The sequence below is a fragment of the Canis lupus genome, chromosome 34 (assembly GCF_048164855.1).
Source record: "Canis lupus baileyi chromosome 34, mCanLup2.hap1, whole genome shotgun sequence".
In the NCBI taxonomy this organism is placed as follows: Eukaryota; Metazoa; Chordata; class Mammalia; order Carnivora; family Canidae; genus Canis; species Canis lupus.
This window is the reverse complement of record NC_132871.1, coordinates 13,910,947-13,926,366: the sequence shown is the minus strand read 5'-3', so window position 1 is coordinate 13,926,366 and position 15,420 is coordinate 13,910,947. Positions and strand designations below refer to the sequence as shown.

General features: G+C 36.4%; 1 protein-coding gene across 4 annotated transcripts in view; it reads left to right on the top strand.

Moving 5' to 3' along the window:
- Positions 1–13,130, top strand: part of PDK1 (pyruvate dehydrogenase kinase 1) — a 29,866-nt gene extending 16,736 nt beyond the window's left edge. For 2 of the 4 annotated variants that reach the window (XM_072811419.1, XM_072811418.1), the window contains exons 9-11: positions 5,409–5,519; positions 7,849–7,962; positions 10,530–13,130. In XM_072811419.1, the coding sequence (XP_072667520.1) occupies positions 5,409–5,519; positions 7,849–7,962; positions 10,530–10,670 (366 nt within the window). In that variant the 3' untranslated portion in view covers positions 10,671–13,130. The remainder of the gene's footprint in view (positions 1–5,408; positions 5,520–7,848; positions 7,963–10,529) is intronic. The other 2 variants (XM_072811421.1, XM_072811420.1) reach the window with 1 other exon arrangement.
- The last annotated feature ends 2,290 nt before the right edge of the window (positions 13,131–15,420 follow it).

Below are 15,420 nucleotides of genomic sequence, written 5' to 3'. Positions count from 1 at the left end.
GGATTCTCAGGATATCCTTGAGCTTTTCTAAGCCCCTAAAGACATCTCATTCCCTAGCTTTTCCTATTACACTTTTTAGTTAGTCTCTTGTTTGCCTTAATTGTTGTACACTGCCCTAGGGAGCCTTCAAATTAGTCCATTATCTCTAATTGTTTTTGACAAATGCTTCTGAGGATGGGAAGTGGGCACATACAAGACTTTTTGCATTGGAGAGTGCAGAATCAAGTCAAAGAAAGATAGCCTACCCAGTGGCTGCTGGGCTATCAGTTCCATTCTGATTCCATGTTATTTATGGGAGTGGGGGTGAGGGTGGGAATAAGCCGAGTTAAAACACCACAGAGTCCCTTGTTTTTCTTGAGTAATTGCTCCTCAGATTGCTGTAAGCCTTTGGTTAATTTCTAGAGTTCTAAACAAAGTTAATTATGATAGTATTTGCCTTTTTCTTGGTGTTTTAATGAATGAGAGACTTCGTTTTTCCACTATTTTTGCTGACGTCATTCCCGCTATTCCTTTTAAGAAGACTTATGCTTATTCCAATTCCTGTTCCTTTGTATACGACCGGTTTTAAGTGTCAGGTTTTGTTGTTTTGTCTCTTTTAACTAAAGCTTTTCTTTAGCTGATCTTTTCTTCAGCTCTGTTCTGAAATTTCATAATGATGTGACTTTGTGTGGGTCTTTTCTTACTCATTGAGCTGGGCCCTTTAGAATTTCCACTGTGTCCTTGGTACTTTCTTCCCTACTGCTTCATTTTCTGATAGTCCTGTTTGGAGGATGTTGGACTTCATGAATTGATCCTCTGATTTTTCTTATCTTTTTTCTCCTGCTTTTTATCTTTTTAAACTTTTCATTCCACTCTGTGAGATGTCCTCAACTTTGAATTCCCAACTCTTCTATTGAATTTTCGTTTCTATTATCTTATAAATTTCCAGGAACTTTTTATTTTTTATTATTCCTTTTTATAGTATCCTGTTTAGTTTTATCTTCTTTTATCACTCTGAGGATAATAATAGCTGTTTTTTAAAAAAATTAATATGCCTTAACTCTCTATACTGTTTCTTCAGAATTTCTTTTTTCTGTTTCTCTCTCTTGGCTGTTCATTTAAAAAGAGTGACATACAAATAAATATATGGCAAATGCCATCTGTTTGCTAAAAATGTAATAGGAATGCATCACTTTTTTTTTCCAGCCCAGATGCTAATGTGTGTCTATTTTTTGGTTAGTTATGTGTCAGCTACTTGCTTGTTAAGGTTTACTTGATTCAAAATAAGTCCCACATGTCTTCTGCTTTGTGACCTCAGTTGTGCTACAGCAGGGTGTTTCTCATAACTTTTTTTTGTTTTGTCTTTCATGTGCTTGCCCGTATTGGTCTGTAGCTAAAAAGAAAACTTTTACTTGTGGTCATCCATTGCAGCATGGATGAAGATTCACTGAGTTCTTAGATACTTAGCAGAGACTTGTCCTGTGTTGGTGGACAGGCTTTGTTTGGGGATTCCATCTCTTTAATGTCAAGGAAGTTTCATAATGACCCAGCAATTCCATTCCTAGTTATGTACCCAAAAGGAATGTGATATTCAAAATTTATACATGAAGGTTCATAGCAGAATTATACATAATAGCCAAAAACTGGAAATGGCCCAAATGTCCATCAGCTGATGAACAGATCAATAAAATGTGGTATAGACATAGAATATAGTTGGGCCATAAAAGGAAGTGAAGTACGAGTACCTGCTACAACATGGCTGCTGCAACACTGAAAATATTACGCTAAGTAAAAGAAAACAATCACAAAAAGCCACATATCATGCAATTCTATTTATATGAAATGTCCAGAACTGGCAAGTGTATAGGGACGAGAAACAGTAGTGGTTGCTTAGGAGTGTGACCAATAAAGAATCCAGGGTTTCTTTTTGAAGTAATAAAAATATTCTAAAATTTATGGTGATGGGTGTACATATCTATGAATATATTAAGAACTATTGAGTTTCACACTTTAAATAGCTGAATTTTATGGTATGTGAATTACTTCAGTAAAGCTATTAAAAAAAAAAAAGATAAGAAAGGCTTATAAGGATCTTGAACAGACTGTTCCTGAAGCCCCGAGAAAAGCCCTACCTGTATTAGGCTCTGCCCCCACATATCGAAGGTCACATGACTACATCAGCTCCTGTTACCTCTTCTGTTAAATACTTGCTTTAATTTTCTTCAGTAGAGTTTACATCACCATCACTAGTACTAGATTTTTCAGGATCAAGGTCTGCTTTTAACATATGTCTTTGGATAGAGAACTAGTGCTGAATGACATGTATTAAAAAGTCAACAGGATGGCTTATAGTTGAGTTTTTATATGTCTTTATATAGTCTTTGTATTTTCTGGCTTATTCAAATTTGTGATATTTTTCACCTTCCCCCCCCCCTTCTAAGAATCCTGTGAGAGAATTGTTTTTTTCTGGCATACGACTCTAGTTGCTCTTTCAGGTTTGGTCTTTGTGTTATATTCTGGAAATAACATAAGTGTTATGGCCACATGTCTTTTAAATTAAAATGTAAATGTCTTGGTGATTTTACAAACTTGACATCGAGAAATCTCTTGAGAAAGAGACTTCAGGAGCTCTGGGTGATTTCAGGGTTAGTAAATCCGCCCTTAGAGCTGTCATCAAGTTAGTAGTGGTTCATTTCCCTTGGGCCTGAAATTCACATGAATTAGCCTGGGGAGGCCAGTGTTACAGGGAACAGGAAGTTATGGATGGCAACTCCTGGTTAGATGACATTGAGAAGTGGTGATTTCACATACTAAAGAAAAAACTTCAAAAATAATTGGCAAACTTCTCTTTCTTAGCCTTTCTGTTGACGTTTACTCCATTCAATCCATCTCTTTCATAATCTCTGCATTTCCTTGACATAGGCTTCTTCTCATGATTCTAGACTTTTTTCTTCAAATTGTCTTAATCAGAAATTTTTTGTTTAATTCTCACATGTCTTTCTCAATATATTTGTCATCAGACTGCCATTCTTCTTAAATCTGTACAGACCAACTCTCTGTTCCTCGCTCTGAATAATCGCACTTTCCTTTTTTTCCAAAGAACTCACATCCTCTGGCATAATATCCTCTGTTGCTATTCCCTTGGAAACTCTTTTGACCACTTTAAAAATCTACTGATTTCAGTTTATTGTATTTATGGCTGCAAAGGAAAGGAGATTACTTTTTCAGTTTTTAACTATATTCTTAGAGCCTATTTAGCCCCTTCACTTATAAGAGGATGCTTCTCAAAGTCACCTCCTGTCTTCTCTGCTTGATTTTGTTTTTCTAATACTGGCCTCTGGCTAGAAATCACTTCTTGTTTCATACAAGATTGCTATAATCTTTCTGGCCAAAGGTTAAGGGAAACCAGGAAATATTTATTGAAGTCTACTTTTTTATCTTAATATCTATTCTAATATATTGTTTACTTAATATTTACAGAGCACCCACACTTCTTACTCATGTTACCAGCAAATATGCAGGAGGGCATTACATTAAAGAATGAATAATCAACAAAGTGATGGATCTCAGAAAATACCCAAAGCTCTTTATTAATCTTACAAAAATAAATCTCTTCCCTGGACTTTGAATTCATAGCCAAGAACAATTTCAAGCACGCTACATTACAAGTTCTGATTAAAGTCTTTGTATATTTTTATACTGTAATTATCTAACTGTAGATGTATTAGAGGCAAGCCTTCAACTGGTACTTCAAAGCAGATTTTTATTTTAAAAATTAAAATACCTATGTCATTTTCATTATGAAAGTAGTATATATGCATACTGTAAAGATATTTAAAGATCATATAAAAGCTCAACAATAAGCCATCCAGCCAATTGACCTTTTTTTTTCTAAAGATATTATTTATTTATTCATGAGAGACAGAGAGAGAGAGAGAGAGAGGCAGAGACACAGGCAGAGGGAAAAGAGGCTCCACGCGGGGAGCCTGATGTGGGACTCGATCCCGGGTCTCCAGGATCATGCCCTGGGATGAAAGCAGGTGCTAAACCACTTGAGTCACCCAGGGATCCCTGACCGTTTTTTTTTGTTTTGTTTTGTTTTTTTTAAATAATGCTCTTTTAAACTAATTTGTGATGAAGTCTTTTGTTTTTATTTTATTTTTTTAAGTAGTCTCTACATGTGGGGCTCAAACTCATGACTCTGAGATTAAGAGTTGGATGCTCTGCCAATGAAGCCAGCCAGGCACCCATGGCCTATTGATTTTTTAGCCATTCAGCACCATCTATCTATCTACTGCACCATTCATTCATATATATGTATACCACACACACAGATTGAAGCAGATTTGTTTGTATATTAATGTTACAGATAGTAAAATCAATTTAGATTTTGTGACAAAGGAAAATAGCTGTAGTAGATGGGAAGGTGAACTGTACAATAACTAGGAAAATAAGGGCCTGTTAACTGTAAAGGAAAACAGAATGAATATAGTCTAAATAAATTAGTAAATTTAACCTACCATATGATTTGAGTTGAGTAATGACATTAGAACAATACAAAGGACAAGTGTACTTTGTAAACTCACCAGAAAATTGTCTGGGGGTCTGTGCTGTTGAACCATATTTTGTGGACCGCTCTCATGCTGCCACATATAGTTCTACATTATATTTAATTGCTCAGTGGTTTTCTGTTTTAGAATATGCATTAGTTTACTTAAATAATCCCCTATTTAGGTTATAATCCAGTTTTTGCTATTCTACACAGTGCCGTGATGGATATTCTCATACATACTTTGCATACTTCTTTGATTATTTTTTTTAGTATAAACATTGTTGGGTCAAAGGGTTCATGTATTTTGAATCTGATTGCCAAACCGCCCACCAGAAAGGAATAACAAATTTATTGTTACATCCCAGATAGACTTAGTTTATGCCCCAATCTGTTTGCTGTACTGCTCGGCACAACCAGTAAATACGCAGAGCCACAGCCCTGACTCTGTAGTATGATGGAGTTTATTATGTATTAGAATTGTGCATATTGGAGGAGTTTTATAAAGTCTACCAGTGAGGAAAATGTTTACACTGACAACTTGGATTTCATGGTACTTGCTTTGAAAAGCAGTACTTTCCTCAGGCACTTGGGTGGCTCAGTCAATTAAGCGTCTGAATTTGGCTCAGGTCATGATCTCAGGGTTGCAAGACTGAACCCCAAGTGGGACTCTGCACTCAGTGGGGAGTTTGCTTGTCTCTCTCCCTTTGCTACTGCCCCTCTTGCTGCTTATGTTCCTGTGCTGTCTCTCAAATAGAGAAATAATCTTTAGAAAAGCAGTACTTTCTAGTCAGCCGTTAAACTGCGATACTATGAGTATGTATTGGTGTTTTGCTATTTATGGGACTTGGTTATAAGATATGATTCTCTCTCACCTTAGATGAGTGACCGAGGAGGTGGTGTTCCTTTGAGGAAAATTGACAGACTCTTCAACTACATGTACTCAACGGCACCCCGGCCTCGTGTTGAGACGTCCAGAGCTGTGCCCCTGGTATGTGATCAAGAGAGGACACTTGATGGGATGAGCACTGGGTATTATACTATATGTTGGCAAATTGGACTTAAATATTTTTTAAAAAAAGAAGTAATGTAAAAAAAGAAGAAAGAATTGAGTGTGTTTCTCTGAATTACCAAAAAGATAAATCAAATGGCTACCAAATAAATTACCAAATAAATCAGTTAAGCAATTGTGTAGAGTATCCATGAGGGAGAAGGGAAGCTATTAGAAAAAACTTTTCTCTGAATTTAACAGCGTTTGGCTCATTTCTTCTTTTGATTGAAAAGAGCACAAGATAAAGAATATTATTTACAGTTCTTATTGCCAAGGTGGATAGTGATATAGCCATAGTTTCATGTGGTTACCCACATTTTGATACACTGTGTCAAATGTGAAGACTAAGTTACTGGTTTTGCTAGCATTTGGTCAATGCTGATTTAATCTTCAATGTTGATTTTTTTTTCCCTCAAGTACTTATAATTAGAAATACCACATAGTCTAGACTTAGAAAAAAGACTAGAGTTCTGATCACTTAATTGCCAACCTGGAAAAGGCTCAAATTTTCATTGTTGGGTGGTATGTTTTATTGACCTCAGTCATTTATTTTCAGGTTTCATGTGATCAGCTTCTGAGTTGACTACATCCTTGCCCTCTAACCCCTAGAAAAACACTTTGCCAAATCTCTGACCTGTAACTCAGAACTGTTCTTCACGGCTTTGAAACTCTCTGGCATAGGTACTGGTGTTACGCTGTCACATGATTAAATGAAGTATCAGATGGATCTATTTTTAGATTCTTTCTAAGAAGTTACTAGAAGGACTTCATTCTAATAGTTTCACCTGTTACACAGCACAGATTCTGTAACTACAACTGTAATCTACTTCATGTCTTACCATACTTTTAAAATCATTACTCCAGTGCAACTGTGCTCCTCCAGTTCAGATGCATATGTATCCATGTGCCAGTGGGCAGACACCGTCAAATAATAAACATGAACATTGTCTTAGATTCTGACTTTACACTAAGAAGTAAGGGAGAGGTGGCATATACAAATTACAGAGCTATGGGCAGGGAGAGTACAGGGATCCAGGGCTGGTAGCAGTAGAGCTGTCACTCTCCTGAATCAAAGAGAGAAGGAGAAGTTAGCAGAACCTAGAAGAAGGGACAGTAACAGAGCAGCTGCATACGTTCAAGTGGTCTAATCCCAAGGGAAGCAAACCTCAGCGGGAAGGAAACAGGAATGAACACCCTGACTTAATTCCCTCTAAATTCCTACTGGGTTCCCCATTGGCTAGACCCACTGGAAGCTGAGGGCGGGGGTATCCATTGATAGCATCCTCCCAGGACAAGGAGTAATGTGGAAAAAGGATAGTTGATTTGGAGTGGTAAACAGAAACTCTGGTTAGAAAAGTAATTAATGGTAGAGGTAGATGAAGCCAGAGAGCCTGCATTTGTTGACAGCACTCTGATTCCTGAATTGACATAAGCTCTTAACTAAAGTGTTACATGGAGTATCATTGAACATCTGAGTTGGTGATAAAAATTGTTTTTACATTAGTCCAAGTGTTTTGCTTTGTATTAAAGAATTTGTAGGATTTATTCAGGTAAAGGCCATTTCAGATACTAGAAACAGGATGAGCAAAGACACAGAAGTGAAAAATAGCATTTGTTTGAGGAACTTAAGAGCTGGAGATTTGGTTCAGCTAGACCAGAAAGTGGGCGGAAGAGACCTACCTGATATGATCAGGTCTTGAAAGCTCTTTTTAGAAGCTTAAATTTTTATCTCAAGGCAGTGGGTTGGGGGATGGTGGGTGGGTAGGGCATGATGTGGGTGCTGCTGTGCTTGGTAGGTTTTTAAAGAGGGTAGTGATTTGCCAGTGAGTAACAGTGGACTTAACAGTGATCTAACCAGGTTCAGAATACAGGCTGGAAATTCATGGTCTGAAGTCAAAAGATGTATCTCTGAGACTGCCAACAAGGCTTTTTCTATTCTTTTTTTTTTTTTTCTATTCTTGCTCCTATTGTCAAAAATAGTATTGGGATGCCCTAGAGCAAGGCAATGAAGAAAAGCAATGTGCTGTTCTAGATCTACAGGAATCATTTTATGGAAAAAAGAAAAATGAGGTTTAAATGACCAGAGGAGAGACATCTCAGGTAGTACCCCATCTAGGCTTCAGTTCGATCAATATTAGTGGTTAGGTATTAACAATCTCTTAGATGCAGGCTCTGATAGCTCTAGGATACTCAGAAGCATTTGTTTTAACTAGAAAAGTATTTTGCTATGTGGCTTTCTGAATAGAACTTCACTTTTCTCATCAAACAGGCTGGTTTTGGTTATGGATTGCCCATCTCACGTCTTTATGCCCAATACTTCCAAGGAGACCTAAAGCTATATTCTCTAGAGGGTTATGGGACAGATGCAGTCATCTACATTAAGGTAATAACTGTAGTCTTTTTGATTGAATGATACTTCTTGGTCATAAAACACCAATATTTAGCTGTAATGAAATTTTCTTTGACCACATCACTATTAAAATATCATAATATGGTTTTTACATAGGATCTCATCTATTTCTACAAATGATCTCCTTGACTATGGGAAAGAAACACTCACGCTAATCTGTAATGACCAGGACTATGGTTGTTAACAGAAAAAAAGTCAGGTTGAAGTAGGGAATCATAAAACGTTATATATCACACAAATTTAATTTTAATATAAAATACATGAATGGACATCGATCCACCAATCTTTTAACGTACTGCCTGAGTCTTTTCTTTGTATATGAGTCTGCAGATTCAGGTTTCAGCAGTCTTTCTTGCAGAAGCTTTACTTACAATGCATTGTTTTGATTTCTTTAAACAAAGAGACAAGCAACTGCATAATCTTTTTTGATACAGATGTAGTCCTTTACAGATGTCTTCTGACTCAGATTTGACAGCAGTCTTTCTGTGACTTTCCTTCATGACTCTTTCCAAAGCATTCATCTTAGTTTTCAAAGAACCTCCCTCTGGCCCCTTTTTTTGCATTTTGGTTAAGCTAATGCTTGATTAAATTATGTGATTACAATGACAGCTGTAAGTGCATAAGGAAATTTGGGAACAAGTACAGGGGACTCTTGGCAAGTCTTGCTCACCTGGTGGGAGCAGAAGCACTTAGCCTCCTGGCCTGTGATGTTTCCTGTGTTTATGGGAGATCAGCATGTTTCAAGGGTTGGAGAGCAGCTCAGCCCCATCAGCTCAGTTGGAGGGGTTAACCCACCCCACTGGATGGGTTAAGCAGTGGGTTGTTGGTACCTCATTCAGTTTCTTGTTCTGGCCACTAGATGGCACCTATTTTATAGGAAATGCTGAGGACTGTATAATGGAAAAAATAAATTTATCCGAAAAGGTTAAATTCTTTCAACATAATAATTCTTTTTCTTTTCTTTTAAACCATCTCAATTGTGAGTAATTTGAAAAGGGCAACATGAAGGTAACATTTTTTCCACCAAATGTAACACTTTTTATCTAGCCCATAGATGAAGGGGTTCTGGCAATTCTGAGGCATTTAAAGAGAATATGTAGGTGAAAGGATTTTAATTTCGCTTTGGAAAAAATAGAAGACAGGAATATTACAAAATCATTAAAATCAGGGGCACCTGGTTGGCTCAATCGGTTGAGCATCCAACTCTTGATATCAGTTCAGGGCTTGATCTTGAGGTCATGAGTTCAAGCCCCTGTCGGGCTCCATGCCGTGCACGGAGCCTACCTTAAAAAAAAAAAAAAAAAATTAAAATCAATGTCAAAGACTTTCCTTTCTATTCCCAGAATGAAATTTCCTGTTTAATATTTTCTATATCTTGGGAAATATCCATGGCTTAAGGTTGAAATCCTACTGAAAGAAGATAAGAAGGAACATGGTTTATCTCAAGTTCTGGTAATTTGCAGGAATCTGAGATAGAACAGTGAATTAATGGTAATGATATGTTGGAAACATGAAATTATGCACAATGTGGGTAACATATATGCTATAAGTGAAATTGGTGGCCTTAATGGCAGGAGGAGAAGGCACAGGGTCAGAGCCAAGGCTAAGAATTTTTCAATCAAAAGCCAAGATGCCTTAGATAAAGTTTTGTATTTATAGTTATTATATTTTGTTATGATGACTTTTTTAAAGTACAGTGACTCTGATGAAAAAAAAGTGTTTCTTCTAACAAATGGTTGAAACAGGGGGCTCCTGGGTAGCACACTGGCTTAGCCTCTGCCTTTAGCTCAGGTGGTGATTCTGGAATCCTGAGATCAAGTTCTACTCCGGCTCTTGCATGGAAGCCTACTTCTCCCTCTGCCTATGTCTCTGCCTCTCTCTCTGTGTGTCTCATGAATAAATAAATAAAAAGTTTTAAAAAATAAATCTTAAAATAATTGAAATAGATTCCATTAAATGATTGTACAATTATATATTAAGGAACATATGTCAATTTTTCTGCTTTTACATGAATTTTTTTAAAGATTTTATTTGACAGAGAGCATGAGTAGTTGAAGTGGGGCAGAGGGAGAGAGAGAGAAGCAGGGTCCCTATTGAGCAGGAAGCCTGATGTAGGGCTCAATCCTGGGACCTCAAGATCATGACCTGAGCCAAAAGTAGATGCTCAACTAACTGAGCCACCCAGGCACCCCTTAAATGACTTTTTCAATTAACCAACTTCTGTTATGGGTCATGTTTTTATAAGAAGCATCTCCTATACCTATATAAAATTTCAATTCAGCAGCTTCGAGGCTGCTGGACAATGACTGCAAACAAAAAAACTCAATATGCACAACAAGCAGTGCCATGGACTTACTAGTAAATAATGTGTTACATATATACACCATTTCAAAATGTATGTAGATGGTGTTAATGATTAGTGAAATACAAATCCAATAAAGCGCTGTTTAATTTGTAGTAACCTTATGCCACTGTATATTTTCTCAAATAGTGGATTTAAAAAAAAAAAAGCCAGACTTAGATCCCACTTTTTCTTTCAGGCTCTGTCAACAGAATCAATAGAGAGACTGCCAGTGTATAACAAGGCTGCCTGGAAGCATTACAATACCAACCATGAGGCTGACGACTGGTGTGTCCCCAGCAGAGAACCAAAAGACATGACAACATTTCGCAGTGCCTAGATACACTTGGGACACCGTGAACATCCAAATGTGGCTTTTGTATTAAATTTGGAAGGGATGACGTTCAGAACTACATTATACCAAATACTTCACGTGTTATTTTCAAAATTAACTATTTGGGTAGAATAAATGGGAAGTGAATTCCATTTATGTCTGTTAAACCTCCTAAAGGATGAAATTGTACCTATTTTGCACTTATATTTTCACAGTTAATTGAACATATTTTTAAACAACTGTAGTTTTGGTCAACTTTCCTCTTTATGGTAGACTTCAGAAGCATGGAAGTCTTTGGGTTTCTAACAGAAAGCTGTGTGGTTTTTAAAGAACTTTTCATTTATGTGTGCTAGAAACATTTTCTTAATGATACTGATTAAGCTAGTTAGCCATCCGGTTTTTGGAGTTGTGACCTCCATTATTAATGCGTAATGACAATTGTAAAAAGATGGTCCTCAGATGTACCAGTGACTAACTATAAGTAAAGCAAAAGATAGTTGCTCTGCAAGTCTAGCACCAGCCACCTTTCAGCATCTACATGTATCATCTTCACTCTGAAGTTGACTTACCATTTTTTAATTTCATTGCAAAGGATTGCAATAGGTACCTTATGTAGCTAAGCCAAGATGGTGGGCAATCTACTCTGAATATGCATGTGATTAAATGCAGGGAGAAATTTTTACACTAAAAACAAACTAGCAGCTGCTAAAATTCTAGAGAAGAAATTGAGGTCAAAGCAGTGAGTCCTCGAACTATCAATTATTGAGATTACCTGGGGGAGATTTTGAACAGAATTTTTCTGGGTCTTACTCCAGACATATATATAATCAGACTCTACAGCTGGAGCCCAGAAATCTCAATTTTTAGAATGCTTCCTAGATGAGTCTAATGCCTCACCTAGTTAGGGAACTACTCCTTTAAAGTGAGTAATGTTACATTTGCTAAGGTAACAGAGATCTTTAGATTTTGATTCTTAATATTGAAAGGTCAGACTTCTAGACTCCAGGAGAGACCAACACTCTCAGGCCTGGTGCAGTTAAAAGCAGGAGACACAGTGACTACATGCAGACAGTCTGGTAACTGAAGAATCAGAACCATAAATGCACAAGGATTGACGAAGTACATTTATTTTATGAGAAATACCTAGACTTGGTTATCAGGAAAAATTCACCTAGGACTTAGCAGCAGTTCTTTGCATTCATATGATAATTTGCATTTTACAAATACTTTGGTATAATATGATCACTCCCTTGGGCTTTAAAACAGGTACAGAGGGGGTGGTATCATCCTTGTTTTGAGACTCAGAGTGTGGCCAGAAGTTGCACAGCATTGGAGTCAGGGCCTGAACTCTCTCTGCGGATCACTGCCAGCCGCCAGCTCTGGGAGACCACGAGGACGTTAGGGGAGTATGGGGTTAGTCACAACTCAACTTTTAAAGTGACAGGGAAATATATCAAAAATAAATTTTAAAGTAAGATTTTGAATTTTTAAAGAACAACTTTACTACTTAAATGTGGGAACTTTATCTGGAAAATACATCTGGTGGCAACACCTCATTCTCAAAAGGATTCCATGAGTTTAACAATTCTATATAAATTTGTAAATCAGAAGGGTTGTAAAAGGGCAGTCCAGGACCCTCATTTGAGAGGTGACAGCCCTGAGACTCAGGGCTTCTTAGCTAATTTGACCAAATGTTGGAAAAAGATCCTTTACCCAATCGATTGTTCCTTAATTATGGATTTTGTGAAAAATAATAAGATATGCTAGTGGATGATTTATATTAGTTCAAGGTATTACCGTTTTTTAGCTTTAAATTACACTTTTTTTGTAATGATGAAATATTTTAGAATTCTTTGAATCAAAATACTTTTCTTTCCTAAATGAAACATTTGTACAACTGACATAAACTTGCTGTTTTACTTCTGAAACACTTCCCCTCCCCCCCCAAATTAAAGCTTTTCTCTATTTATGAGCTAAGAAATGATGTTTTTAAAGCAAAAGTGAAATGTTTTCCTTTAGCTTCTTTTTAAGGTATAACAGCTTTTTTACTTTATTATGTGGTAATGGACAGAAGATTACATACAAAAATGTCTGGGGGCTAGCATTCTCCTCGGTGGTTTCAAATCATTGCGCTACCTGAAAAGTTTTTAAATTCTTAGGTTGTTTTGTCCACCAGCATTTAGTGTGATGCCATGTAGATATAAAAATATACAGAAGGATAAGAAGTGGATACTAAGTGATTTTTATACCTGGGCATTGAATAAATGTGCCAACATTTTTTAGGAAGATTCGCAAAAATATTCTGACCTATACTTAAATTACTGGCTGGCTTTAGATGTCTTCATACTAAATAGTGATCACTTTCTTGCACTGTGAAGTTTTTACATGAAGATGTTAAAGTGGAAGTCTACCATATTATTTTATAAAATGTTTTGTGTGTGGCAATAAACTGAAAACATGGATCAACTCTTATTTTGAAAATTAATTGGATCGATTTAGGTTTTTTTAAATAGTATTTTTTTTTTTTCAATTAAAGTCTCTTCCATCAAGGGTCGGTGTTCTATAAACACTCAAATGGTTGTACCTAGATGGCTCACACTAAGTCTCCCCATCTTCAGTTGAGGAAATGTTTAGAACTTAGATTTCCGATGTGTATATTCTAATGGAAAAGGCAGGAGATAGAATTTGTATGGTTTGAGTTATCCCAGATTTTCATTATCCAAACATCCACTGATGGACCAACTCACCACACAAGTGAAGATCTTCTGTTGTGTGATTTTTGAAAGGTTATATTAATGTGCTCTTTGAGTAAGTTTTCATAATATAAGTAATTATAAGAAAGGTCCTTTTTTTTTAAGATTGTATTTATTTATTCATGAGAGACAGACAGAAAGGCAGAGACACAGGCAGAGAGAGGAGCAGGCTCCATGCAGGGAGCCTGACGTGGGACTCAATCCTGGGTCTCCAGGATCATGCCCTGGACTGAAGGAGGCACTAAACCGCTGAGCCACCCAGGCTGCCCCTATAAGAAAGGTCTTAATTTAACTAGCAGTCCCCTCTGTACCAGTTGAAAAGTCAGAACTAAATCTAGTCAAAGATAGGTGCCTATCTCTATTCCTGAATAATGGGATATGACTACAACTTCCCATCATTGTTAATCCCAACAAGCTCCGTAACAAACTCCATAGGTGAAAAACTGGGCAAACAAACCATTATCATTACTGTACCTTGGTGGCCTGTGAATGGCTAATCAGAGGGGAAGCCAAAAATCAGTCAACCAACTTGAGTTTGTGTCTTCAATTGCTTTGTCATAAAGTTTAGCAGATGGGTAATCAGAATTGAGCTAGCTGGTTTGCAAACGGCTTTTCCTGGAGGAACTTTTCATCATATGTGATTAACTTCTGGCCCCAATGATTCATCTTCTTACAGTCAAGCCCAGTGCTTGAAAAAAATAGTATAATGAGGTGTGAAGGATTTTACATATGTTAAAAAAGAACATGCTGGTTTGCTTAGTTCAGGCATTCTAGGACTACTGACCTTTTGTTCTACTTACATGTTTGGAAAGAATTAGACATACTGCTCACTTTTTCCTAGAGTCTTCATATTTCTTTAGCAATTGCTAACCATAGGATTTTGATAGGAAAAGACAAGATTGCCAGTTTTGTTTCTCTTAATTTATAACATGAAACTTAATCCATATTTATAAGAACAGTGGTAATAAACACAATATAGGTGTATGTTATTATCATTCTTACTCTTTCCTCACCAAGGCCAATATTGTACATAGTTATACACAGATCAACTGTAATTTAAAAATCTTTTTCATCAATCAGATTGCATTTTAGTGGTTTGGAATGTGTTTCTAGGTCCTTTCATTCCAGTTCAAGGTTGCCCATTTTTCCTGTAAAACTTTAGGCCTTTTTTCTTGCCTTTCAAAAGCTGTTATTTTCATTAGGGAATGGTGACAGCTATCTTTTACTCTATTGAATTAGATTTTTGAGCGAAAATGTGCAGTTTTAATTCCAGGAAGGTAAACCAAACTTCCATTTGAATGTTACATTCACTTGGGAGCTATTTTCTGAAAGTCTAGAAGTACACTTCCTGCAGTTGTCACATAGAATAAATACTGTCCGGAATTTTGTAGTTTTGAATGGAAATGTTGACATCTGTTTATAATAAATTTAAAATAGTGAAAATTTCCTATAGGAAACAGTTTATGAGGCCAGGACATTTTTAAAGTTTAACTCAAATATAAAAGGCCACAGTATTCTTGCCGTGGTTTTATACTTTGATGTCTTCCATTATAGAATTCAAAATATAACAGTTATAGAATTATAATACTGTATAAAAATACCTAATTGTCCAAAAATTTGAAAAAATACATCTGATTAAGAGAAACTGAATGTCTCTTATTTTACTATATTACAGTATAAAAATCATCTAATTGGATATGAACTATTTCTTTTCATTATTTACTCTCAGTATTTCCCATAATGCCCAGGACATAGGAGGTGTTTACAACTGTCTGTTCTGTAAATGCATAATGAATAATGAATTTAACATGTGCCCTTTCTCAAAAATGAATCAGTACAATAAAGAAAACTATAGGTAGTAACCAACACAAGGAACCTAGCAAGGAGATAAAATACAGAAGAAGGTAAAGAAGTAGCAAAACTGCATTACTAAAGCTATGGATTTATTTCAAAGCATAAAGAAGTAAATGAGCAAATACCGTTAGGGTAGGTGACGGCTACCT